This window comes from Fukomys damarensis, unplaced genomic scaffold (assembly GCF_012274545.1).
Source record: "Fukomys damarensis isolate Sample0158 unplaced genomic scaffold, DMR_v1.0_HiC HiC_scaffold_38, whole genome shotgun sequence".
Lineage (NCBI taxonomy): Eukaryota > Metazoa > Chordata > Mammalia > Rodentia > Bathyergidae > Fukomys > Fukomys damarensis.
Genome location: NW_022900950.1, coordinates 75,959,003 through 75,985,215, shown reverse-complemented (window position 1 = coordinate 75,985,215; position 26,213 = coordinate 75,959,003). Strand labels below are relative to the sequence as shown.

Genomic DNA, 26,213 nt, shown 5'->3' with positions numbered 1-26,213 from the left:
CTAATTTCCCATCATTTTGTCTGAGTAAATGAATTCGAGAACTTTGGTGTTTCTAGATTAGTCCAATAGTGGAGAATATTTGTATGACAAGCAAATAAGTCCTGCTGGGAAGATGTTGCTTAAGTGATAAAATGGCTCAGCCAACAGCTGCACCAAAAAATTAAATATTAACTAAGGGAAGGTAACCATTTATGAAGTCATGCCTACCAGGGAACACAGGCATATATACAGAGGGCAAAATCTCTCAAGTCTAAGGCAAAGGGTGATTTCCTGAAACCCCCAGGAACTTAAAACCATGAAACATCTAATATTGCTACTATTGTGTGTTTTCGCAGTTAAGTTGCAAGCTGCTGATGACTACGATGATGAGGTGATTTGAAAAATATTTTATTATTAATATTGTTAATATTAAAAATAATGGAATCATAATCCTATGAGAATAGTTATTTAAAAGAATTTAGAATTGACTGCAATTATAAAATTGAATGATTAATCTCCAGAACCTGTTTTACTTTATAAAATACTTCATGATATTTCATATATGAAGGTAAAATAATTTCTTATTTTCTGGTTTATCACCTTTTTTTCCCAGGTTGAAGATGATTTAGCTGATGTAAAATTTTCAATTTTCATTAGTTGTTATCCCAGATACTATGATTTTTACTTAGGTATAGCAGTACATTATTGCAATTATAAGAGTAAAATTCAAAAATTAAAAGAGCTACACTATAGTGAACAGTATTTAAAAGAAAAAAGTTATAGTAGATAGCTTGCTCTTTGAGGAAAGAGGCTAATACATAGCTCTTGAGGTTATTTACTGTTTATGAATAAGAATTACAATCTAAGTTTAAAAGACTAGATCAAGTGTAATAATAGTGAAATACTGCTTTTTTCATATGGAAAAAAATTAGAGATAGTACTTGTTATTATTAATGATTATAAAATAACTCAGACTAATTATTTTCATCTGTAGAACTATTTTTTTCTCAAGTATTATCTTTACTAGCTTATTGTTATTGATTTGACCTTAACAAAATATATGAGTGCATTTAGGAAAATTTAAATTTAAATGCTTTCAATTTGATTATCAAATGTATCATGATCCAGTTTCTTGTGTATGGCATAGTATTATCACACTAGAGATAAGAATTCAGAGTAATCTTAAAGCAAATGATTCATTTGGGTAATTTTCTGAATTTGAAGAGGTAATCTACTTCTAATTATCAGATTGTACATATAAAAGATAATTATCTGATTGATTAATCACATTAGGTAAAAAAATATGTGATGAAATTTTTTTAAAGTGCTTTGCAAAGTAAGTTCACACTGATACTAACTAATCCTCTTAGTGTAATGGTCTAGGTTACAAAATGGATTTTCTAGTTTTAGTTTCGCAATAAATTGTCTTCATAGACCTAAGTAAATATTGTTCATATTCTTTTCTCTAGTAAACCTAGACCATCCATGCTATATCTCTAACATTATGCTATATCAGACTATCAATGCTATATCACTAATACTACTTCTAAAACAACAAAAAAAATTCTTCTTTATCTTTTTTTATTTTGTGTGTGTGCTACCAGGGCTCAAACTCAGGACCTTGTGCTTGCCAGGCAGGTGCAGTGCCTCTAAGTTACATCCCAGCCTTTTCTTTATAATTTTATTTGATATATACAAGAGAATCACATTTCATAAAATCTGAATATCTCTGGTTGAAACTATGCCTGAGGTTCAAAACATATGTATGTCCACCAAATCTTCGTGCATTATGGATGTGTGTGTGTGTGTGTGTGTGTGTGTGTGTGTAGTTCAGTGGTTAAGTGGGCATCTAGAGCCAATCTGCTCAGGTTTCGGTCCTAGCACAACCTCAATAAATTTTAAATGATATAATAATTTAATGAAAAAGAATATATACTAATATATTTAATCCAAATTAAACCTTTTATACCACACTGCATATTTTCCACTTTGTGACCTGTTAATGTAATATTTTAAAGATAGAAAATATTCTTAATTGCAACATAAAAACCTTGAGAATTATTTTCCATGCAATAAAATCATGCTATTTAACAAAGAAATCATGTAGGAAAAAAATTTCAAGAAAGCGACTTAAGTAATAGCTTCATTGATTGAAGGTAAGAATAAAAGTGGAATTAGTAGTGGAAAAGCCACTTAAACTATGCTGTTAGTTATGTATGGTTCCAATAAAAATATCAATGAGCCCTTACAGTGTGCCAGGTGCTGGTGTAAGGGTGTTGTGTGTAAATCATTTAGTCCTTACCATAGGCTTAGAAGGCAGACATGAGCTATAATCGTCCTTATTCTTAGAGGAAGCTAACATAGATCGAGTGACCTCCAAGATCTCATAGCTAGTAAACGTGGCGTCCAAGCAGTCTGATTGCAGGGCGGCCCATTCCTCTTGAACATGTTCTGTTCAAAGATTGTCTTGTTTTAAACAAGGTTTAAATACATTTCACTTTCCATAAATGTTGTCTCTTAAATATAACTGTATAGGAGTTAGTCTGATCATCTATTCATAAAAGTTGGAGGTAGGGAAATGGTTGGTAACAATTACAAGAATTTAGTAATCCAGAAGAGTTGCGAATATTCTTTCTCCTCCTCAGTATAGATTCCTGATGATTTTGTATGTCCCGTCTCTAACACTCTGGGCCTGCCTTCCGTCTGGTTCCCTGCAGGTGTTACCAGATGCCCGTGGTCATCGGCCCCTTGACAAGAGGAGGGAAGAACTCCCCAGCCTAAGACCCGCCCCACCTCCCATCAGTGGAGGTGGCTATCGGGCCCGTCCAGCCAAACCCACTGCAAGCCAGAAGAAAGTGGAGAGAAAAGCCCCTGATGCCGGAGGCTGTCTTCACGCCGACCCAGACCTGGTAGGTGTACTTGGTGTTTCTGTCCAGAGAAAGCCTAATGTTCCACCAACCTGCATTATCACTATTGTTTGCTTACTTTGGAAATAAAATTACAATAGTAACATTCACTGGTCTTTGATTTAAGCTTCCTCTATTGAGTTGTTTGATCTGGGCCCTAGAAAATAAATTAGGACATGTGGGTATCGCTTTTATTTTGTATATATTTCCTTTGTTCAGGTGGGTAAAAATTTTCTTAGTCCAATGACATCTCTTCATGATAAGGACCATTCTTAATTTTTATCAGATATGATGATAATTATGAAGTTTCTTGTCTTCCATAAGGAAAAACCAAGTAGCAAGTTTCCACATTGACTAAGGAAAGCATTGACTTGATTACGTACTATTTGAACAAATATCCAGACCCAAGACCCTCATCTAATACTCGCTGTTCCTTTGCTTGCAGGGGGTGCTGTGTCCTACAGGATGTCATTTGCAAGAGACATTGCTGAGTCAGGAAAGACCAACCAAAAACAGTGTTGCTGAGTTAAACAGCAATGTGGGCTCTGTTTCCCAGTCCTCCTCTTCCAACCACCAGTATGTGACTCTGCTGAAAGACATGTGGAAAAAGAGGCAGGAGCAAATGAAAAGTAAATGTCTTTGTGCTTTCCATTTGATTCTCAGGAATAGCGTCAGAAGTATTCACCATGAAAATGCACAGTTAGGAGACTTCCCTTTCTAAATTGGCCCTAGACCCATTTATACTACTTTCTGTAAGCACCCAGTTATCCTGAGGTTCTTCCCTTGGCACCCCAATCTGCAGCTGGCCAATTACACACCATTCAAGTATTATTTTCAGTGTGGCATCAGCAAGGATAATTTTCTATGAAAAATTTCACTGAGTGTCCTTAGTTTTAGCCTATTTGGCTTGTGACTCAGAAGATAATTTTCACAAAGGAAAAATTTAGCACTTACAGGTTTCCTGTATGAGAATAATCCATGACATATCGAACTGACTTGTGAATAGTGATTCCTGACCAGTGAATCTTGAGATCCAAATGCTGAGTGCCGCTGGCTTGGCAATTAGGAATCAGCTAGTGTGAGAGGCTTCCCAGTGAGTAGCTTCCCCAAGTTTGTATGTTTTCCAAAGAAATCATGGTATCTCACTTGTAAATGTCAAGGTTCTGCATAAAACAATGGTGGTGAACCTAAGGCACTCATGCTGTGGTGGGCTTTGTTGCCACTGAAAGCTCTAACAGGTTTGCCATGACTGGATAAATCAAGTGTACCCACTCCACATGATGTCAAGCATCTGAGATGGAAATCTCATATACTGTTTTCTCCTCTCTTCCTTGCCAAGGAAATAAGCAATCAATTGTATTCATTATTGGACATTGTCTTTAGAGTTATAGTAAATTACTGGCATGGTCACTGCACTTTTAATTTGTAGATGCTACGGATTAAATGATTTCTGAGTACTCTATATCATAGTTGCATGACATATACCTGTGCCAAGCTCGATCAGTGTCTATTCATATATTATTAGAAAATCAAAATCATTATTATGTAGTTGAACACGCTGTTTTTTATGAGGCCGAAAATGCTGACCATTCCTACATACTTTCATTTTTCCAGACAATGAAAATGTCATAAACGAATACTCCTCAGAACTAGAACACCACCGAATATATATAGATGAGACTGTGAATAGCAATATACCAACTAACCTCCGTGTGCTCCGCTCAATCCTGGAAAACCTGAGAAGCAAAATACAAAAATTAGAATCTGATGTTGCAGCTCAAATGGAATACTGCCGCATGCCATGCACTGTCAGCTGCAATATTCCTGTAGTGTCTGGCAAAGGTAACTAGCTAGTGGTCTATTTCTATAGGGTTCCAGAAGAAAGCACACCACTTAAAAAATAAGAAGCTGAAAAGTAAGTGCAGTGGGTGTTCACTCAAAGAGGATAGCATTACAGCACATCATGCAGATGTTTTTAGTGTGTGGTACTCTGCCTTGGCTTGAGGGCTTTGCCAGTTGGTGCTGAGCAGGATGGAGCATCATGCTGCTGGTCATTTCCTGGGAAGGGCTGGTGGGTGTGCATACGTACTAGTGTGAACAGGTGGCAGGGCCGCAAGAAGAGATAGAAATTTCTGCATCCTGTTGGTTCTGTCTGTTTATGGATGTGCCAGGGCATAAAAAATGGAAAGGGCTTTCTTTCTTTTTTTTTTTTTTTTTTGCTAGGCAAATAGAATCCCTCAAAACTAAGTTCAACTTTCAGAAAAAGGAAAATCCAATTTCTATATTATTCTGAAATGTCTCACGAAAACAGTCCACCATAGCTTATGTGAGCAGTTATAAGAAGTGGAAACCAAAGATCAAGTAACTATGTTGATAGCACTGAACATAACATGTTATCTTACGTTTGCAGAATGTGAGGAAATTATTAGGAAAGGAGGCGAGACATCTGAAATGTACCTCATCCAGCCAGATAGTTCCGTCAAACCGTACAGAGTGTACTGCGACATGACCACGGAAAACGGAGGTGAGTCGTGAGCAAGGTTCACGGCCACTAATTCGAATACTAGGAGAAAGGCCTCACTCTAACACTGCTGGCAATGAGCTATATGACTTGGGCTTTAATATTTTAAATTTTAAAATATCGATGATTCATGATTTACAATTAGATAAAGCATTTATCATTTTCAAAGATTTTAAGAGCATTACTCTCCATTTCTTTTTTATATCTATATTGGAGGAAAGCACGTGAGTAGGAATAAAAACTGAATGAACGAGGGATTCAGATTTTGACTTCAAAGGGACATTGGTCGCTATTGGTCAACTTTTGCCACTTTTGTTTCCATCAACCAAAGGGTGGACAGTAATTCAAAACCGTCAAGATGGTAGTGTTGACTTCGGCAGGAAATGGGACCCGTATAAACAAGGATTTGGAAATATTGCAACCAGTGCCGAAGGGAAAAAATACTGTGGCTTACCAGGTAAAAATTGAGAGGGCTAAATAAACACTCTATTTAAAATAAGATTTCTGAGCTGGGGATTTAGCTCAGTGGTTCTGGCACCTGCCTCTCAAATGCAAGGATGTGAGTTCGATCCCAGTACCTAAATAAATAAATAAAATAGGATTTCTTTCTGTTAAAGTGTCAGGAGTCTGTTTTTAGTTTTTCGGGGTTTTTTTTTTTCTTTTTTTCTTTTTTTTTCTTTTTTTTTTTTTTTGGTACCAGGGATTGAACTCACTCAGGTCCTTGCACTTGCAAGGCAGGCGGTAGAACCACTGAGCTAAATCCTCAGCCCTGTTTTTAGGTTTTAAGCAGTTCAGAGGAGCTTAAATATAAAAATGTAGAAGCAAAGCATAAGTTCAGAGGGCAGGTTTTGGTTTGTAAAGGCTTTCTTTTGATGAGATTTTATTTTATTTTTCCTTTAGGTGAGTATTGGCTCGGAAACGATAAGATCAGCCAGCTTACTAGGATGGGACCCACAGAACTCTTAATTGAGATGGAAGACTGGCAGGGAGATAAGGTAAAGGCGCAATACGGAGGATTCACGGTGCAGAACGAGGCTAGCAAGTACCAAGTCTCAGTGAGCAAATATCGAGGAACGGCCGGCAATGCTCTGATAGATGGCGCGTCCCAGCTGGTGGGAGAAAACAGAACCATGACCATCCACAATGGCATGTTCTTCAGCACCTACGACAGGGACAATGATGGCTGGTAGGTGTCGCATTCCTCTTGCTTCAAAACTCCCCACTAACAGTTTTACTCAGCATCACTCAGAACAACGAATGTTAGTAACAGATGTCATTACTTGGTCTCTGACTGTCGGCAACTGGACTGAGCTCTGTGTGTCTCACTCTAAAGCATTTCAACTATGTATAACGTAGACATTGTTCTCATTCAACGGGTGCAGTGTAGAGAGATGAATACATTATACACAGTGAACCCCTCACCTCAAAAACTGTGGAACTGGAGGGAGGGTAGAATGAGGGGTGAGGGGGGAATGATTAAAGTATGCTGTGTGGATTGCACATCTGCCAAAATGAAACTCATTAGCCCCTAGAGCCAATATGCACTAATACAAAATGTGGCAGAAAAAAGATTGTATAATTTATCCAAGTCACACAACTCCCACGAGGTAGAACTGGAATCACAGCACAGCCATTTTCTGTGCGTGTGTAACATATTGTCATGTGCATATGAAAACCTTTATTTTCTTTTCCAAGGTTCTGTAATGCTAAAGCAGCCCCCTCCTTTTTCATTTTTGTTTTCTGTTTTTGTTTTGCTATGGGGCTTTGCTGTAGTAGCAGAATTTCCCATACAGAACCCAAGGGAAAGAGAGCCGCACTCAGCTGAGTACGGCATTCTCCTGTGGGTACAGTACGAAGAACTAATGTGACGTATTAATGACGTACTAGTGTTTCTGATAACCCCAAACGTGTTTTCTTTCAGGATAAATGCGGATCCAAGGAAACAGTGCTCTAAAGAGGATGGTGGCGGATGGTGGTACAACAGATGTCACGCAGCCAATCCCAATGGCAGATACTACTGGGGTGGACAGTACAGCTGGGACATGGCCAAGCACGGCACGGATGATGGCGTTGTGTGGATGAACTGGAAGGGGTCCTGGTATTCAATGAAAAAGATGTCTATGAAGATCAGGCCCTTCTTCCCACAGCAGTAGTTTCCCGAATGTAGATTTTTATTCTCCTGTAAGTGGCAACATTTTTTTTTACATTATGCTAAGAAAACCCTTTCATATGTTATATCCCTTTAAAATTCTCAAACTGTTGTGTGACTTTTTGGAAAAGGAATAGGATAAATGACATTAAAAATGGCACACAATTTGCTTGTGTATTCTTCATTTATCTTGCTCACCAAGAAGTAACTGAAAGGATAATGGTGGACAGAGTCAGCTGATTCCAGTTGACTGTGAGAAATTTCACATTAGGAAGAGGGATCATCTGTCCTTGTAGAAAAATGAGGAGGCAGACTAAAATCTTATGTTTAAAGGTATACTTTCAACCTCTATTTATTTATGTAAGATCTGTCATAGAAAATTTCACACAGATGTATTAATTAAACTATTCTTGTTGCAATAAATTAATGTTTCCTTATTTTGTGATTCACTCAGCAGTGAGATAGGCTTTGCTCTTATAGAACAGGAAGCATTTGCAATCTTAATCATCTAGGAAACATTTAGAATTAAATCTTAGTGCCATGGGGGGAAAAAACACTACTATGCTCCACTACTGTGCAAAGAATTAATAGATCCTGTCCGCTGGAGGATCAGGATCAGAACTTCCAAGAGCGCAATGAGATTCAAGTTTTCATCACTACTTCTTAAGGGAAATAGTGGAATAGGAGGCAGAATTTGCATATTGTCCATGGAAACAAGCATTTTTCTTTTTTGCATAGTCAGACTAGAACTAAATAAAGTAGGAGTGATTTTCTGTTCTGCCTGTGCCCTCCCATGAACTGGGTGTATCACCCCAACATTCACTCAGTGCACCTCCAGCACAGGCAGCTGTCATACCCTCTGTCTTCGTGGAAATTAATGCCCTGAAGCCCATCCTTTTAATATCTGCAACTAAACAAAGGCAATTAGTTTCTTTCTTGAGATTGGTGCTACTCTCTTAATTCCTCATCAACTCTAACTTCAACTGTTACCTGGTTTCCTTGATACAGCTTCTGTCTCTCATGGCTGGGCTCCATCTGTCATTGAGTACATTGAAGAAATAGAAAACTCTGGACAAGTCACTTTCCTGCCTAATGTTAGTTCTTTGCTACCACATCCAAATTCTATAAATCAAAATTCCCTAGTGGAGAGTCAGATGGTTTACTCTTGGTCCCAGTACCATCTCCTGCCCTCTTCCCTATTCATCTGCGCTATCACAATGGGGTTTCTCCATTCCAGGACAGATCAAGTCCTTTTAAAATTTTCCAGTGGCTTTATGGAGGAATAGTTCATATAGAAAACAAAACAAAAATGTAATTTTCTGGCATAGCACTTCCAGAAAAACCTGCCAAACATATTTAACATTAATAATTTGACAAGTTTAAGTGTATGTATACACACGTTAAAACACCATGGTCAAGGTGTTGAACACATCCACTACCTCCAAAAGTTTTCTACTGTCCTCTTGCTTTGTTTTGTTTGGTTGGGTTGTGGTAAGAACATTTGACATGAGATCATCCCGCCTAACAAATTTTTAAGTGTGCAATATTATATTATCCATAGGCATTACATCATACAGTCTCTAGAACCTGTTCATAACTGGAAATTTGTAATGTTAAAGTCAAGAAAAAAATCTCCTTATCCCATAACCCTGTCTCTTGACAACCGCCATTCTGTTTTCTACTTCAAGTAGTTTGACTATTGAGAATCCATGTAGTACTCTTGCACATTGTTGGTGAGAATGTAAATAGTAAAGCCACATGGAAAACAATATAGATTCCTCCAAAAAAATTTTAAATAGAATTACCGCAAGACTCAATGGCCCCACGTCTGGGTCTATATCCCAAAGAACTGAAATTAGGATCTTGAAAAGACATCTACTCTCCTGTGTTCATTGCAACCCTCACAATGGTCAGGCCTCTTTATACAATGTTCTCATTGTCAACAGCATATCCTCCTGACACCAACAAGTAGCTATTCATTTCCAAACCCCACTTTAACCATCAGCACCCAGAGAATGCTTTCTGAAGCACTTAGGGAATTTATGTTACTCTTCAGCAAATAATAGCAGTCATTGACCTGTTAGTATGATGTACACATTTCTTCACTAAGGAATTATTCTGCTTTCCTGTCAGAATCACTAGCTTGTCAGAAAGGCTTTTTGTTTTTCACAATTTATAAACATTGAATAGCTAAACCCATTATCAAAAAGATTATCAAAATCTTGGGTGTTTATGTTTTTATATTAAACTCACTTCCCAAAGAAGGTTCACATGAAAACAAAACACTTAGAAGAACTTATGAAACAAGACTAAGAGTGGAAAATTTCCTCTGACTGCAAGGGAATAGGGAGAGGGCACTCATTAGACCTTTGCTCGGCCCTTTCTGCACACACAGAGGCCCTCATGAATCCCTAGAGCTTGAAATAAAACCACAGACGAAACCACCAAAGCCCCCAATCTTACAGTCAGTTGTTAGTTACCATACAAACAGCAGGAACAGACTCCCCCTGGGTAATATGGAATGTGTAAGCAAAGTTCCTTAAAGCACAGTTTGATAAGAAATACTACACATCTGATTTTTCCAATTCAGGCTCCACCATTTTGAATAGAAGAGTAAAATTGCTCTAGTTAGAATATAGAAAACGGTCTCTTAAAAGATTATTCTTTACTTTTTTTTTTTTTTTTTGTACAGGGGTTCAAACTCAGGCCCTTGCAAGTCAGGCACCGGAACCACTGAGCTAAATTCCAAGCCTTATCAATTCTTTATAAAGACTGTATTGAAAATTAGTTCAAAGCTAATTAATTGGCTAATCCCATCATATGGCATGAGAAGTGCAATATATTTTATTATACAATTGAGATGGAAAGGTGCAGCAAACTATAAAGATCATTGCACTTGGGACATAAACTTGTAGTTGTCTGCATTGAGGAAATGAGAAACAGTGAATCTGTGTAGCAAGGAATTGTCTTTTGGGGCTGATCATGTAGGTCCCACGAGGAACAAAACTATAGGTAGTATGACGCCTTCCAGCTTCAGCTGGTTAGGTGATCTTTCTGTTTAATTGTTAAACACTCTTAACATCTTCTACACTGATCATCTAAGCTTGCACACTTTCTTTTTCAAATATACATTTCCCGGTACTAATCTAGGTTTATTACATCAGAATCTCTTCCACATGGAAACAGCCAAACCATTTCTGTTTTTTCAATAAATATCCCAGGAATTTCTGGTCCCTGGATGGATTTTGGAATTGCTGACACAGGCTACATGTGTATTTCTCTGGAACTCCATTTATTTTCTTACATAACATCTTTCTCATTCAAACGACAACCCTGACATATTTTGAGCAGTCATTCTTGAAGTTGCCATGATGTGTTTGTTCACAGGTGACTGCTGCCTAGGTATGAAGCTGGACTGAGATTTAACATGTCTCTAAAGGTAAAACCCACTGTCTTGGCTCTGTTGCCTCACTGTCAGGTGGCTCTTTAGGGACAAACTGGAGTTCTTCTGAAGTGCATTCGTCATTTTTTACATACAGCTGAATCTGACGGTTGCATCAAACACTACCTTTTACCTACTTCTCTTAACCAAGATGTGATAAGAAGGTAGCATTTTTTATTGACTGCATTATATTTATTTCACTTCCTAATATTTTACTTTGAAAGTTTTCAGCCCTCAGAGACATTTCAAGAGTAGTTTAATGAATATCTCTCTGTCCTTCACCCAGAGTAGCTAATTGTTTGCTGTGTTTGCCTTATCTCTCAAAAGGAGACATTTCGGTGAAGTGTTGCAACAGTTTAGGTGGGCATACGACCTAGAGGTCATAGCCCTGCTGGGGACAGGACAGGCAAAGGTGAACTTAGTAAATATTTGCTCCGTGGCAATCGGTATCCAGTTTCAGCAATGAGCTGATGGCTAGGGAAACCACTGCTTAGGAACAGAATCTTTCCCAGCTCAAGCCTTGGAGATCTCATCGGTTTCCTAGGTTCTGCGTTTTCGAATTGATGCTTTAGCTACATGGAAATGGGAGACATAATGTCCCGCTGATGTTCAAGAATTAATTTGAATCTCTTCTCTTCGTGCTGCTACTCCCCTCCAGGATGTGTAAGGCCTTTTCTGCCTTCGTCCTCAATTAATTATCAATTTTTCTCCATGAAGAAGATTTATGAAATACTCAGAAGTCAATTACAAACAAGGAATGAGCAAAGTAATGAGCGCATAAGTAAATAAATTGGAAATAAGATAGCTCAGAACTAGTTCCTCTGTACAGCTTTTTAACCTACAAGAAACGTATTATTTTCATGGCTGTCAACGTCTACATGTTACTACTCTCAAATTGTTTCAGCAAATATGACACTATAACAAGGATTTAATTTATTATTTTGCATCCTGCATGTATTTATATTATGGGAATACTTCTTTTCAGGGTTCTGTAGACCTAATTTGAGATTAGTCAATTTGGCAATATTGGTCTTCTGTCCAGATCCTCTAGCCACACCCCTAGTATTATCTAACTTTGAAATATATTTTGTTTTCTTATAGAATCTTGGATATAATTAGATAAGTAACAACTTTGAAAAGATAATTAAAAGCAAATACTACATACAAAAGTCTCATGTTGATCCATTAATGTCACTATCATTATCCTAGAATGAATAAAAAATGGGATCTGAGGTGGTGAGAAACTATAAGAATATAAGAACAACACTGTGAGCTGCACTTTCAGGTATACCCTGTATCATCACATTATTTACCCTAAATTACTGTTTTTTCCCTAGAAAAAGCAACTCATAAAATGTTCTCAGCTTTACTAAAGAACTTTAGTAATCATTGGTTATTAACTACAAGTATCATTATAACATTTTGTGGAAATTTAGTTCCCCACATTCCTTATTCTAAAGGATTTACAGAAGCTAAAAGTATATATGTAAATAAAGTAGTGAACTAGAATATAAATAATCTCTTTTTAATATAAGTTGAACACGACATCTTCATTAACTGAGTTCTATCTCCAATTCTAGAGATGCTTTATGTATTGAGGAAAAGGTTGAAATAGAAGAGCTTAAAAGTTCTTTCTAAAAACTAGATTCTTTAATTCTTAAAAGTTAATTGGGTCATAATTTTGTGCCAAGCCTTATATTTACCACTAGATATAAAATACAATTCCTTCACCTAAGAAAAGAGTGACTAACTGAGAGATCTTCTTCTAGTGTTATGACTCTAAAGGAGAACAAGAAAGTCTTCAGGCTAAAAGAAGGAGGGTGTTCACTATATGTTAACTTGAAATATGGCTAAATACTTTTTATATTTTTAACTCAGGATCAAAATCCCTACATCAGTGTTTTCTTCCCTGACACACATATTTTAAATCATGTGCAGTCTTGGCAAAATTTTCAGGTTCGCATCTATTTTCTTTATTCATTCATTCATTCATTCATTCAACTGAGGGCTAGTTTGAAATGGATAACCTAAACAGAATTTGATCATTTATTATGGAGGAGAGGCCATTATGAATAAGTGAGTAAAAGTCTTAACTTTAAAGAAAAAACAATATTTAAAGATAAATGCAAAATACTTCTCTGTGATATGATTCTTTTAGTTCTCTTGGAAAGATACCCAGCAGAGGGATGGCTGGGTCAAATGGAACCTCCAGTCCAAGCTCTTTGAGGTATCTCCATATTGATTTCCATAGTGGTTGCACCAGTCTGCACTCCCACCAACAATGGAGAAGGGTTCCTTTCTCCCCACAACCCCGCCAACATTTGTTATTGTGTGATTTATTGATAGCAGCCATTCTTTGTGGGGTGAGGTGGAATCTCAGTGTTGTTTTCATCTGCATCTCTCAAATGATCAGTGATGTGGAACATTTTCTCATATATTTACTTGCTGCTTTTACTTCTTTGAGAAATGTCTGTTCATTTCGGGTGCCCATTTTTGAATCGGGTCTTTATATTTGGGGGGACTGATTGTTTTGAGTTCTTTATATATCCTTGATAATAGTCCTTTGTCTGAAAGAGAAGTATGAGCACCCATGTTTATTTCAGCACAGTTTGTAATAGCTAAATCTTGGAAACAGCCCATTTGCCCATCCGTTGGAAACTTGATAAATAAGACGTGGTTTTTCTATAAAATGGAATATTACTCAGCCATAAAGAATGAGAAAATAGATTCATTCATAGGAAAATGGATACATATTGAAGACTAAGTGAAAATACTAAGTGAAATAAATAAGTTACACATGTGTAAATACCGAATAGTTTCCCTGGTGTGAATAATCTGCAATAATACATAAGATTCTAATAAGATTACTGACATTTAGAAATGGGAAGAAAGGAGCTAAAGGTGTAGGGAAGGTGGGATGGGTAGGGGAAGGGTAATAAGGGAAAAGAAAAAAATGTGAGATAATGAAAAGATGAAAATAAAGTGTTTGTAGATGGGGAGGGGAGGAGGGGGTGAAGGGAGGGCAGAGGTAAGGGGAAAAAATGAGAATCAAGACGTCATGTAGAGGTACAAGATCCCAACAATGAATGTAACTGTACTGTATCCCTAAAATGTACCAATAAACTCAATTAAAGCTGAAAAAAATACAAAAAAATAAACTAAGGGAAAAAAATAAATAAATGCAAAATTGGGTTTTAAAATATCATCCATTATTCATAAGAAAGCTTTCTAAATAAATTGTAAAAGAGACTGAAATAAAGGGACACACAAGTAAGAAAAGGGGAAACAACAACAAAATTAAATGTAAAACAAAATTGTGTTTAAAAATTTACCTGTTATTTTAAGAACGTCTTCTAAACAACATGACAGCGATACGTTAAAAATTAAATGACTTGTATTTATGCAAATGGAAAGAGAAATGAAACTAGAAGTGATAATAATGTTAACATTTGTCAGCTGGAATTCAATTCCAAATGAGGAAGCAGAATAAAAAGGGAAGGACACTCATGAAAACTACCATCCACAGTGGACACACAACAAGCTTAAGCTTTCACTGGATAATGAAAGAGCCAAATTTACAAATCCAAATTCCTGGAGCTCAGAGATCACAAACATACACAAAACTAGAGCAAAAGTTTATTGTATATACACAAAAGCATGTATGCATTCATATATACAGGCACATATGTATAAATCTCTATTTCAGAGTATGATAGTTCAGGCACATAAAATAGAAAAAGAATATTCTTAATATAAAATGTTTAAGTACTACCATCAGCAAGCTTAGCAATAAAGCATTATAACCTTTAAATGTAGAACTATGCATTCTTTTCTTGCCTATGAAAGATCTACAAAAATTAATCTGTACATAAATTGACACATAAAGAAAACCTAAAAATTCTAAAATATTTAGAAGGAATATTTTAAAATATAATTTATAAAATTTTGGCAATATATCATTTGAGATAACTCACTCTAATTTCCTCAAAAGATATCTAATCATAAATTAAGAAAGCCTTGTCCAAGTAGTCCCTAGGAGAAAAAAAGGGAAAAAGAAAATTATAGCTTTTCTAGACTAAAAATGAAAAAGGGATGAAAGGGAAACTAGTTCATCTAAACATTATATTTAAAATGAATGAAGAGGTACAATCATAGGAGAAAATCTATATATAAATCTAGAGAAAAAAATTTTACAATAAAACTGGCATTTCAATTTGATAAGGCAAAGAATGCTTTATTTAACAAGTGATCCCGGCATAACTGGTGACAACAATAGCAACAAAATCCAAAGTAGACTTTCTTCATATTAAAATAAATTCCATATTAAATATATAAATACTATAGAAAAAATTTTTAAAACATTTAAAATTTATTTGTGTAATCCCAAAGCAAGTGAGCAAGCCTTATGTAGGACAGGCCATCTTATATAAATGAGCTCTGAGTTAAAGAAATTCATAATCTAGTACCACAAATAACACAAATATGTTAGTTGTGAGGTATGAGTGAAAATAATGAGGCCTCAGAGGACAATGCAGTTCTTTCAATGGCAGACATTAGGGAAAGGTTCACAGAAGCACCATTATCTGAGCTGTTTTTAAATGATGAAGGGGCACCTTCTGGTCAGTATATGCGAAGGTGTAGTTAATAGAGGACCTGCTGATCCAGTACCAGTGAAAATGGCAATGTCATTGAAGCAGAGAATGAATGATTGCAGAGGCTGAAAATGGACCAAACTGTGAAAGAGTTCATCTGCCAAGCTGAGAAATGTTAATTTAACTGTGTTACTTTTCAATTGCGTAGGCTATTGAAGATATGGGGATGGCCACATAAACCCAAGAGAATAGGAACTCACTGGCAGGGTGTGGAAACATGGTTCAGCCAAGAGTAGTTCAGTCTAGATCCTAATGTCTTTTCCTCCTCCTCCTCCTCCTCTTCTTCATCTTCTTTTTCTTCTTCTTCTTCCACCTCCCCTCTCTTTCCCCTTCCCCTTCTCCTTCTCCTCCTTCTCTTTCTTCTTCCTAACAGTTTTAATCATAGCCTTGCCCCCAAGCCAAAGTAGACTTATCCCAGCCTCTCTTGCAGCTATGTCTGCCCATGTGATCAAGGTGTGGCTCATAAGCCTTAGGCAGAAGTGCTGCATGAATAGCCCAGAATGTCCCATAAAAGAAAGACTCTTTTATTCTTTATCCAGGCTGTCAAAGGATGTGATGTTTGGACAATTATGGCAAGCTAGAATAGTGAAGCCATCACAAAGATGTTGGTGGCTTCTGGAAGACTGTGGAGATATATTCTGTGAGTAAGGCATCAGTCTCTGCCTTGTTGAAGCTACAAATGCCCACCCTCTATCCCAACTGCTAAAGATGAGTGCTAATGGTATTGTAATGAGAAAAGCTTGCACTTAAGGAGTTGTTTCAGGAAAAATCATGGCTGAGAAAGGTGAGGCAGGAATGTAGTCTAGCAGAAACCAAGAGAGCAAAACATATTTAGGAGGTAAAATGGAAACCAAATAGTATCACATGTTGAAAACAGCCATGTAGGAAAAGATTTGAATGCAGTTACAAAGTCATTGTTGACATAAGAAAAGCAATTTTCAAAACATGGTAAATTATGAAAGCCAAGTTATAGTGGGTTTCTCAGGGAATGAGAGGCAATGAAGCTGAATTAATGATTAATTTCAGGGAAAGGAAAATAAAACAATAGGTTAAAGACCAGGTAAGGAGGAAAAGAAATGTTTGACGCCTTTTCCCCCAGCCAAACTCTGTCTCCCACCATCATGATTCAGCTAAGATTAGCTAATGTTTATTAAAAATGAAAGTTTACTTAATCTTTTGATAATAAACTCAAAGTCTTCAAAATATTAGGAACAATCAGCCCTTCTCATTCATGACTGGGCTCTTCCCTGCCATTACATAGTATGTCATTCTCAAAAGCCAATATTTTCTGATCCCAACTCAAATTCAGTGGAGGCATATGTGTGAACATAAATGGGCAGGGACGGATGTGATACAAAACCCTGAGGTTGAAAGAAACAAGGCTTCTTTTAATTCTGTAGAGGTTCCTATCCAATTATTCAAAGATTTGGAGGTATCACTTGTTTCTATCATGGGCTTTCAAATCCACATAAGAAAATGCAAAAACACTTCGTATATGGGGCCTTACCCAACTCTTTTGCTCATACCCCCATTCCCCAGGCCCGGTCCCTAGCTCTAACCCCCTTTCCTTCCTCCACTCCTGTCTGCCTTCTTCCCTCTGCTCTTTCTATCCCTCTTTCTTCCATCCTATCTCTCTTTCCTCTTTTCCTTCCGGGGAGAAAATATAATTACCTTGAGATAGAAGCTACATGAGAAAGGGTGATATGCTAGATTGTGTGAGATATTTTCATACCTATAGAGTGCCAATGACAGATAACTCTTACTAAAAAAGAATACGAATTAAATATTAGGGGTAGGAGCAGAGGCCACCAAGATTAAAGATGTAACTTGATCAAATGAAATATGACCACTGTAAATGTGTTGAATTTATGAATATGGTCTAGATCACATTTAGTGAGATGCTTTCAAGCTATTATATATTTTTAATAATGATAAATGTGTCATAGAATATAGTTTATGGTTGTATGAAAGTGAGGTCAAATCAATACTGGGAGAATTTTCTAATCATGTGTAGACTCAATCTGTTTTGGAAACACTTGCAAGTCTTCTGAATATTTTAAATGCATTTTTCTATGTGCTAAAAAAAGAACAAGTTTGCATTATGTTCTCTAATAGAAAATATAAAAAATAGATCTCCATTCCTCTCAATCAGAATGTTTTTCCTGCCTTCCTGAACTTGCTTGCTAACAGAAGAGATGAAAATAATTTGAAAAATGTGAATTTCCTCTACCATAGGCCATTGTTCAACTCAGCAAGTTTCAACTTCAAATATCAGTTTAAGAATATTTAAAACAAACTTCTTTACTTTGCAATGGGCCTATGACTTTGGGTGCTGTGGGAAGAGAAGTTTAACACTGAGCCCCCACAGGGCCGCAGAGAGGGGCTCCTCTAATCTGACTCCCTCTCCGTGATGCAATGCATGTCTTTTGCCACATCTTTATAAAATGAAAACCCCACAGAGCTATTTGAAGATAAAAAAAATTTTTGTATACTTTATTTTTCAAAGCACTGATATGTCTCAGTTCCAGTTAGCTACAGTACAAAGGATAATAAAACAGCACCTGGAAATATTTTTAATGGGTTGTAAAGAATCTTGACTCTTGTATAGTCATTTTATTCTTATTTTGCTAAAGGATGGAAGCAGCTCCCCCTCCCCCATGCCTCAGCTGCTCAGGTTGTCATTGGCCTTATTTTCATTCTCACAACCCTAAGGGAGTAGTCTGCTCCTTTAAAGGGGACCCAGACCACTCCATTCTCTATCTCATAGGGGCTGTTATTCCTGGGGTCATAGGTGCCCCCGGGGTAGTAGATGCCATTGAGGTTGGCTGCCTGGCAGTTATTGTACCACCAGCCTCCTCCGTAGACCTCCGCACAGTTTTCTTCCCACCGGTCTGCGTCCCTGTCAAAGGTGCTGAACTGCATGCCGTCGTGAGAGGTGTACTCTGCCCCTTCCTCCACAGAACCTTCCATCAGGGCGTCGCCAGCGCTGCCCCGGTAGGAGGAGACCTGCAGGGCGTAGCCTTCGGCCTCGGAGCCCACCCGCACATGGTATTCTGCGAATGCCCCCTTCCCGGCCCAGTCCTCCAACTCAACTCTGAGGACCGCTCCCCTCTGCGTGAGCGAGTGGAGGTGCTCATTGCCTAGCCAGAATTCTCCTTCTCCCTTGTCATTCAGGCTGCCGAAACCTCTCTTGTAGTCTTGCCAGGTGCGGTTAAAATTCACTGAGCCATCCATTCTTTGCTGGATCAAAAGCCATCCTCCCAAACTGGTCTCTTGATTGCAATAAACAGAAAAAATCTTACTGGATCCTGGTGGCTTGATATTGAAAATGCCACTCTGGGCACCTGAAGGGTGTGTTTGGAGGACATCGCCACAGTCTAAAAAAAAAATTGAGCTGGTTGGAGGAGGTTACTCTCATTTAGCTTTACAAAGATAGGCACTGCCCAGATTAAACAGGGCAGATACTGCTTTTTTCCCTCCCTTCTTTCCTTCCTTCCTTCTTCCCATGAGAAGAGGAGGCACCCTCACTGGGATATGATTTTATGCAAATGAGGGAAAGTGAGATCTACAAAATGCAAATTTCCTCAAATGGATTTGGAATTTTGCTTGCACATACTAATAGCCAGTAACCATCAAGACTAGTTAAGCATCAATTAACATTAATACACCTTGGTTTCTAACCCGCTGTAAGTGTCAACTGAGACCCATACTAAACCGTGATTAGTTAATTGTGTGACAATCCCAATAGCACTCATTTCAAATGGTGGAAGAATTTGATCAAGCAAACTAAAGACCGGGTTCCAGAAGGATTCATTCATTCATTGAACATGTGTTTATTGACTGAGGACACTGCCCTGTTGGGGATACAGAGATGTCCAACAAAGTCCCTGCCCCAGTGGAACTTACAGTCTAGCGTGAAACACAGATCGAAAAAGTGTACTTTCAATGAAGTGTAATAGAGGGTTAGGAAAGAAGAGCAAGGTGCTTTGGAGGCACTTTTCAGAAGTAATTGGCTTAGTTTAGAGGGTGAGGGAAGGCTTCCCCAAAGGAGAAGTGTGGATACCTCTAGAAGGGCGGGCTTTAGCATAGCCTCTCTTGATGCTGTGTGCGTCTCTCAGGTCCTCTTGACCGGCTTCACTTCCAGCTTCGTCTGCCATTTTCATGTTCTTGGTTTCAAACGTGGAGCCTCCTTTATTGTAAGTTGTGATGCCACTTACTTGCTTTCTGTAACTTGTAGTACCACTGCTGGAATACTCAGGGGTTTCAAAGGTATGAGAGCCAGCGTCCTCCATACCTGTGAAGAAGGATGATTCTGTGCCTCTAGACTGGGTCTTACTGCCAAACTCTTTGAAGGTAGATGGGGGAAACAACGATGTTAATTTTCCAGTTGAAGATGTATCAAAGAAAGAAGCTTCATCAGGGTGCCTCTCGGCAAATTCATCCAGTCTGCCTTGGGTACTGAAACCACGCAGCACATCTAAGTCTGGGCCACCCCCACAGTCAGCAGGGTCTTCAGAGTTCACCACTTCTTTGGTCACCTTCTTGCTACCGTCAGAAGCAATAACAGTCTTGGTGACTGTTTTAGAGCATGAGTGGCGTGAAGTGGTTGTGCCAGTAGAGGTGACCTTCTCGTCCCCGATCACAAGCTCCTTTTCTCCTTTAGAAGTGACCAGTTTACCCGTGTAGTGTTCCTTCCTTGTTCCTGGACTTACACTTCCTGACACTTCTTCAAATCTACCCCAGTCTGGGTTTGCAGGCCTGTTGCTACCGTAGCCTGAGCTATCTGGTCTAAAACTTCCAGATGCAGGGTTTCCTGGGTTCCTAGTTCCACCGTAAGCAGGCCCGGAGATGCCCGGATTCCAGTCCGCAGTGCCACTAGAAGCAGCACCTCCTGGGTTCCGATTTCCATCACCTCCAGGTCCAGAGCTCTCAGGGTTCCAATGTCCGACACCACCGGTCCCAGGCTTCCTGGGACTTTCACTCTCTGATCCTGTGCCATGAGGTGCAGAGTCTCCTCGAGAACTGCCCTCTGACCCAGGCCTCACCAGCTCCATTCGCATCTGCTGCATCTCTGTCAATGCCCTCCACTCTGGAAGGGCCGTCTGCAGCTGGCTCTTGAACTGTGCAGGAACCAGATCTGGGACCGGTTTCATTTTTATCAGGGGTAAGAACTGCCTGTCTCTAGAGGGAAGCAAGTCCTTGGCAATGACCTGATCGAATTGCTTCTGCTGCTCTTCGTAGTCCCGCAGATTCACCTCACGGACCAAAGCCCTGCTGCAGGACCCCTTGCAAGACCGGATCTTAATATCAATGTCCACCTAAAGAGAGAAAAACAAAGGGGAGAAAGAAAGGAGCTGTGTGTTCTGAGTTCCTGGCCGTTAATTTATCTTTTGGAACTGATTTTATTTCTTTGGCTTCCAGCCCTACCAATTGATGCTCTGTTCTCCACTCAGGAATATCCTCAATGTGTTAAGGCCAGGATATGCACCAATTCCTCCTAGACTTAGAATGGGTCAAGAATAAGCTGCTATTTCTTCCAAAAGGAAGCACTAATTAAGGGATCTTTGATGAGACTGAGGCTGAGACCTCAGGCCTGTGATGTTGTAGGCTTTGGAATCCAGATAAGATCGAACTGTTGCTTTCCAAATTTACTATTTATGTGCCCTTGAAAATTTTTGTAATATCGCCCAAATTTTTTCTTCATTTGTAGAGTTCAGAAAGGCATATCCACTTTTCCATAGATAATGTATGTAGCAGTTTTCTCTGCTGAGACTTGATACATGATACTGCTGTCCTTTTCCCTACCATTTAAAAGCAAAGAAACTGGGGGGGGGTGAAGGGAGGGCAGGGACAAGGGGAAAAAACGAGAACCAAGACCTGTCATGTAAAGGCACAAGATCCCAGTAATGAATGTAACTATACTGTATACCTAAAATGTACCAATAAGCTCAATTAAAAAAATAAAAAGAAATGGGGTGTCCGAGCCTGTGCTTCCTTACCTCCAAGCGTTTCATGTCTATCAGCTGAGCCTTGACGTTGTTCTGCAGAAGCTGGATTTGCTGTGCTTTCTCAATGACTTTGCGCCTCAGAATCTCTATTCTGCTTCTCAGGTCTTCTGACACCTGGTTGTAAGTATTGTCATTGTCTGCAGGAGATGATACAGACAGTGAAGCAGGTGCTGCGTGCTTTGTAATATACAACCTCCCCACACACAAAGAAATGTCCTTCGAAATATCCCTCATTTTATTTGGGTTACAGTGCGTTCCCAGACATTTAATCTGTGAGTTTCAAGCGTATTAAGCATTTTGCATTTGGATGACGTTATGTCCTCTAATCCTTAGGTTCTCAGTTATGATCTCCTAATAGTGATTAATAATGCACATGAATATAAAGAAAATTTCCTCAGCAATTTAAAAGTATGGTAAGGAGATAAAATGAGCAGTTTGAGCACATTCTAATTATTTCATCCTATCTCAAGGGATTTGAATGTACTGTTGCATTTTCTGATTGAAGAGTTTCTCTTTCCACCAACAGATCTGAAGTTGTTCCCAGACTTTTGTGGGGTCACCAGAACTATTCATTGACCAGCTGATATTGTACCATTGGAATTATATTAATTGGGTAGATCCTTAAAATAGGATGAAGCAAAGCAAGGCTTCGGGACCAGGGACTTCCCTGGACTGGCTGTGTGAGTCCGGCATAAATGCAGCTTCCTGGCCCCAATAAGTGTCCTCTGAGAAAAATAGAGTATAGCTTTGCATTTAACACACACACACACACAGACACAAACTTCAAATCTACATATCAGCTCTGTGAAGTCATGGGTTGGGCTCCCGGATTTGTGGCCATTGAATAAATCACTTGACTGCTAAGTTACCTCGACAAAAACATCTACTCAAATGTCTGGACTCAAAACCTCATTTTCAATATTGATTTTGAGGGGAACATGCTTGAATTCTTGTCTTCAATCCAAAAATCTGAGTTATTTTGTAATCTTAAATAATCTAGGCTAACCTCTTCTGCTTTATAAAGATGATGACAAACCTTTTCCTAAAATTCAAGACTATCATGGAAATGTGTGTTTCTACACTAAGTATTTTTGAAATAAATTACAATAGCTATAAGTAGACATTATTATTCAGGATTTGTGCTGTTGTTTTTGCTATAAATCAAAACACCAATATTTAATGCTTACTATTGGCTTTGGCAAAGTCCCCTCTCAAAATCTCCATTATGTTCCTGTATGTACTGGAATCTTTATTGTTCTTTTGATAATCAAACAGTGCATTCTTCAGCTTATTTATTCTGTTTGTAAAATCTTGGTTGACTTCATCAATCAGCCCTTTCATCCTGCAGCCAGAAGGGCATTTGTATCCCTGAAAATAAAGAGGAAAAACCACTCTGAGAGTCTGTGTCTTAGATCCAAACCAATATTCCAGATTTCCAGGAAGCTCTCATTGCTTCTGATCATCTGCTGGCTTAAAAGTAGCTAAGAGGTCTACTTACAGGTCATAGAGAAATTTTGGAACTGTGATCCATCTAACCACAAGTTAGACCCCATGAAACCTGAGGTCCTAGTACTCAGGTCCTACCACTTGCATGCAGCTAAAACCCAATCTGTTGTTCATCCCATTAAATGGTGCAGAGGCAGGGAGTTACTTAGACTGTGCTCTGAGGTCTATGTTCCTGTTTACTTGCTGTCTTTATTTCAGAAAGCAAGGAGCTAGATCACTATGAGCTTTCTTCTCACTGGGAAAGCTTTCTGGAGTCACCCTGTGCACCTGCCCGAAGTCCTTAGGGAGGACTCCTGCACCCACATCCTCCACTTACCCAGTCCTCATCAGAACAGAACGGCCAGTCAGTTTCTTTGCAGGCAGACTGCTGTCTCTCCATGAGTCTTGGGCCACGCACAGCTGCTCCTTCTTCTATAAACTCTCCATGAGTGTCTGCGGTCTTTAAACACACACACACACACACACACACACACACACACACACACGCACACACACATGAGCAAAGTCAACAAGTTAGCCAAGAGGGGAGACACTGCCCTGCCTACAGGTCCCAAGAAAGAAATGGCTGTGCTGTGGAGATTACAAGGGACAGTGTCCCCCAGAAGCTTAGGTTTCCTACCTTCAGTGGAAACCCTAATACCATTGTATGAACTTCTGAGGACTAAAGGAGATGAACTGTATACATTTTTAAGTGTGCCTGATACTACTAAGCAACCAATCAATGTCAGTAGTTTCATAGGTTCATGATAAAAGGAATATTTGCCCATCAACTGGAGACTGGATAAAGAAGATGTGGTAGTACTCCAGCCATAAAGAACAAGAAACTAGAGACATTTATAGCTAAGTGGATGAACATTGAGGACATATGCTTAAATTCAATTAATAGGACACATGTGTGAATACCGTATAGTGATAAACTAAAAGTATAAATAAGGGGCAAAATGTATAATTGATATTTTGTAATAGGGAGAAAAGGTCTAAAGGTATTGGGCAAATGGGAGGGGTAGGAGAAAGGTAAAAAGGGAAAAGAAAAAAATGAAACAAAGTCTTTGTAAAAAGGTAAGGGTGGAGAGGGGAAGAGAGGCTAGGGGAATGGGGAAAAGAAAACACAGGTCTGTCCTGTAAAGGTACAAGATCCCAATGATGAATGGAACTGCATTGTATAGCTAAGCTGTACCAATAAAAATAGTTTTAACAAAAGGAATGATCACCCAAAAAAGGAGTATTATTTGAATCAACAAAAGTACTTAAATTTCACCTTTTCATTTTCACTAATGGCTGCAGACAGAAAGATAATTGAAAATTTGGAGGGGTTCTTTCTCCCCTAACTCCTGATTCATATGCAGAAGCCTATACTGTTTTAATTTGCTGTCCCTTTCTCCAGAAAACTTCTACTCTCCCCTCAGGATGGGTCCAAAGTTCAGGCAAGCATTTGTCAAAGACACAAAATACAGCCAATTAAGATTTTGAAATATTCTTTTAAGTTACTCATTGATGCAATAACTTCTTTTTATTTGAAATGCAAAATAATCAACTGAAATTAAAAATAATAGTGATTGGCAGTTCTTTTGAGCAACTTATCAGTAGAAATGTACAGAGTTAAAATGTTTTCTATTGTGAACCAGATGTAATAGCGTACAAAAAAAACTTCCAACAAGACCTTATATCCTAGGAAAGGAAGACAGCTTTTAAATTTTCACTACTTTTATTCTCTATCACCAACTTACAAGAATTTTGCTGTGACTACTTTTGTCTGAGATAGTTTATTCTTCAATTTAATCAACATTTGCAGTCTCACTAAAAAAAATTCAGACAATAATAAAGCTAATTCGAAGAACTAGCAACAGTTTATGTAAAGGAACAAATGCAATCATTCTGTCTAGGCAGTAAATAATAAACATTTCACAATAAAATGCTACAATGAAAAGAAGCAAAAATGAATATTTATACAGTAGGGGAGGTGGATAAATAATTGAAACACATGTGTTATCCAAAATACCCCTTTAACAAATGATTTTAGTTTCTCCTCACCAAAAAACATTACCTAGTATTCTACTACAGTGAGAGAATTCTTTACCACTTTGGTATTGGGATTTATTAGTGCTGACACAAGAAATAAACCGAAAGACTGTATATACATCTTGGAAAAGGACCTAGAGGGCAACTGAGTTTTGTGGACATATGTCTGATTTGTATAAGATTAGATTATTTCAGAAACCTTATTGAACCAAATTTCATTTTTATGTAAGTTTCTGGAGCTAAATTTTAGATACTGTTGCAATATTTAGAAGATAACTTAAAAGAACACACATTCTTCCAAAAAGTGTACTGCCCTATGAACTGATCTCTTCTGGATTTGCCGTATGTTTCCAAAAATGACTCATTTGTGTTTTTGGTTTTTGTTTACTTTTTTGTCTTGAAACAGACACCAAAACAACCTCTTAGAAAAGTTATACTAAAACTAAACATTTTGAACAAAGAGCAAGAAATTAAAAATCATGGTATCAAATGTTTTCCTCTGTTAACTAGCAGAATGCCTCAAAATTTAAGGGGGCAAAGATAGCAAAGTATGTTTTCCCTTTAAAAAAGTTAATAACAGGGTGGGGGTGTCACTCTGGTGAGTTTCATTCCCAGCACCACAAAAACAAACAAACAGACAAACAAATTCCATCGCTGTTGTAATAACAGAAGGCAGATGGTTCACGTTTCCCTCTAGAATTTGCCATCTTTGGTGCCTCACAGTTCTCCCGTGGGCTCATACTACCCTGTGCTCCTGCTTGGCCCCTCTGGGATGTTGCCTCCATGACTAGAGCCCCCAAAGCTGAGTGTCTCAAAGTGTAGAATTGGTGGATTCAGACCTGTAAGCTGTCATGGAGGAATTGCCCGAGAGAAAGTGAGAAGAGAGAACCAAAGGTACCATACCCATACTGTGCCGACCACACTCAGGACCAGGCAGAGGCTCCTCACAGAAAGCATCTTTTTTGAGATTGGGGCTGGCTCTTGAGCTCTCCAGCCGAAAGAAAAGTCCGCACCTACCCAGAGCTTCCACC

General features: G+C 38.4%; 2 protein-coding genes across 2 annotated transcripts; one reads left to right on the top strand and one right to left on the bottom strand.

Moving 5' to 3' along the window:
• Window positions 1-231: 231 nt before the first annotated feature.
• On the top strand, window positions 232-7,775 carry Fgb (fibrinogen beta chain). Its single transcript, XM_010627942.2, has 8 exons — window positions 232-370; window positions 2,697-2,888; window positions 3,331-3,514; window positions 4,500-4,727; window positions 5,296-5,409; window positions 5,738-5,863; window positions 6,307-6,592; window positions 7,328-7,775. The coding sequence occupies exons 1-8, from the start codon at window positions 296-298 to the stop codon at window positions 7,557-7,559; spliced, it is 1,437 nt and encodes a 478-aa protein (XP_010626244.1). The 5' UTR covers window positions 232-295; the 3' UTR covers window positions 7,560-7,775.
• A 10,496-nt stretch (window positions 7,776-18,271) lies between these two features.
• On the bottom strand, window positions 18,272-26,213 carry Fga (fibrinogen alpha chain). The gene is made up of 6 exons (XM_010627941.2): window positions 26,086-26,213; window positions 23,480-23,602; window positions 22,845-23,025; window positions 21,649-21,794; window positions 19,713-20,967; window positions 18,272-19,026 (listed from the first exon to the last, which is right to left on the bottom strand). The coding sequence occupies exons 1-6, from the start codon at window positions 26,137-26,139 to the stop codon at window positions 18,320-18,322; spliced, it is 2,466 nt and encodes an 821-aa protein (XP_010626243.2). The 5' UTR covers window positions 26,140-26,213; the 3' UTR covers window positions 18,272-18,319.

What these genes read in the sequence shown, in the direction of transcription:
- Fgb (XM_010627942.2), top strand. Translation starts at nt 296, where the DNA reads ATGAAACATCTAATATTGCTACTATTGTGTGTTTTCGCAGTTAAGTTG. An exon ending in CATGACCACGGAAAACGGAG is followed by an intron (nt 5,410 to 5,737) that starts GTGAGTCGTGAG and finishes CATCAACCAAAG; the next exon opens with GGTGGACAGTAATTCAAAAC. An exon ending in GACAGGGACAATGATGGCTG is followed by an intron (nt 6,593 to 7,327) that starts GTAGGTGTCGCA and finishes GTTTTCTTTCAG; the next exon opens with GATAAATGCGGATCCAAGGA.
- Fga (XM_010627941.2), bottom strand. Translation starts at nt 26,139, where the DNA reads ATGCTTTCTGTGAGGAGCCTCTGCCTGGTCCTGAGTGTGGTCGGCACA. An exon ending in GTGTGGTCGGCACAGTATGG is followed by an intron (nt 23,603 to 26,085) that starts GTATGGTACCTT and finishes GTGTGTTTAAAG; the next exon opens with ACCGCAGACACTCATGGAGA. An exon ending in TCTGTTCTGATGAGGACTGG is followed by an intron (nt 23,026 to 23,479) that starts GTAAGTGGAGGA and finishes CTTTATTTTCAG; the next exon opens with GGATACAAATGCCCTTCTGG.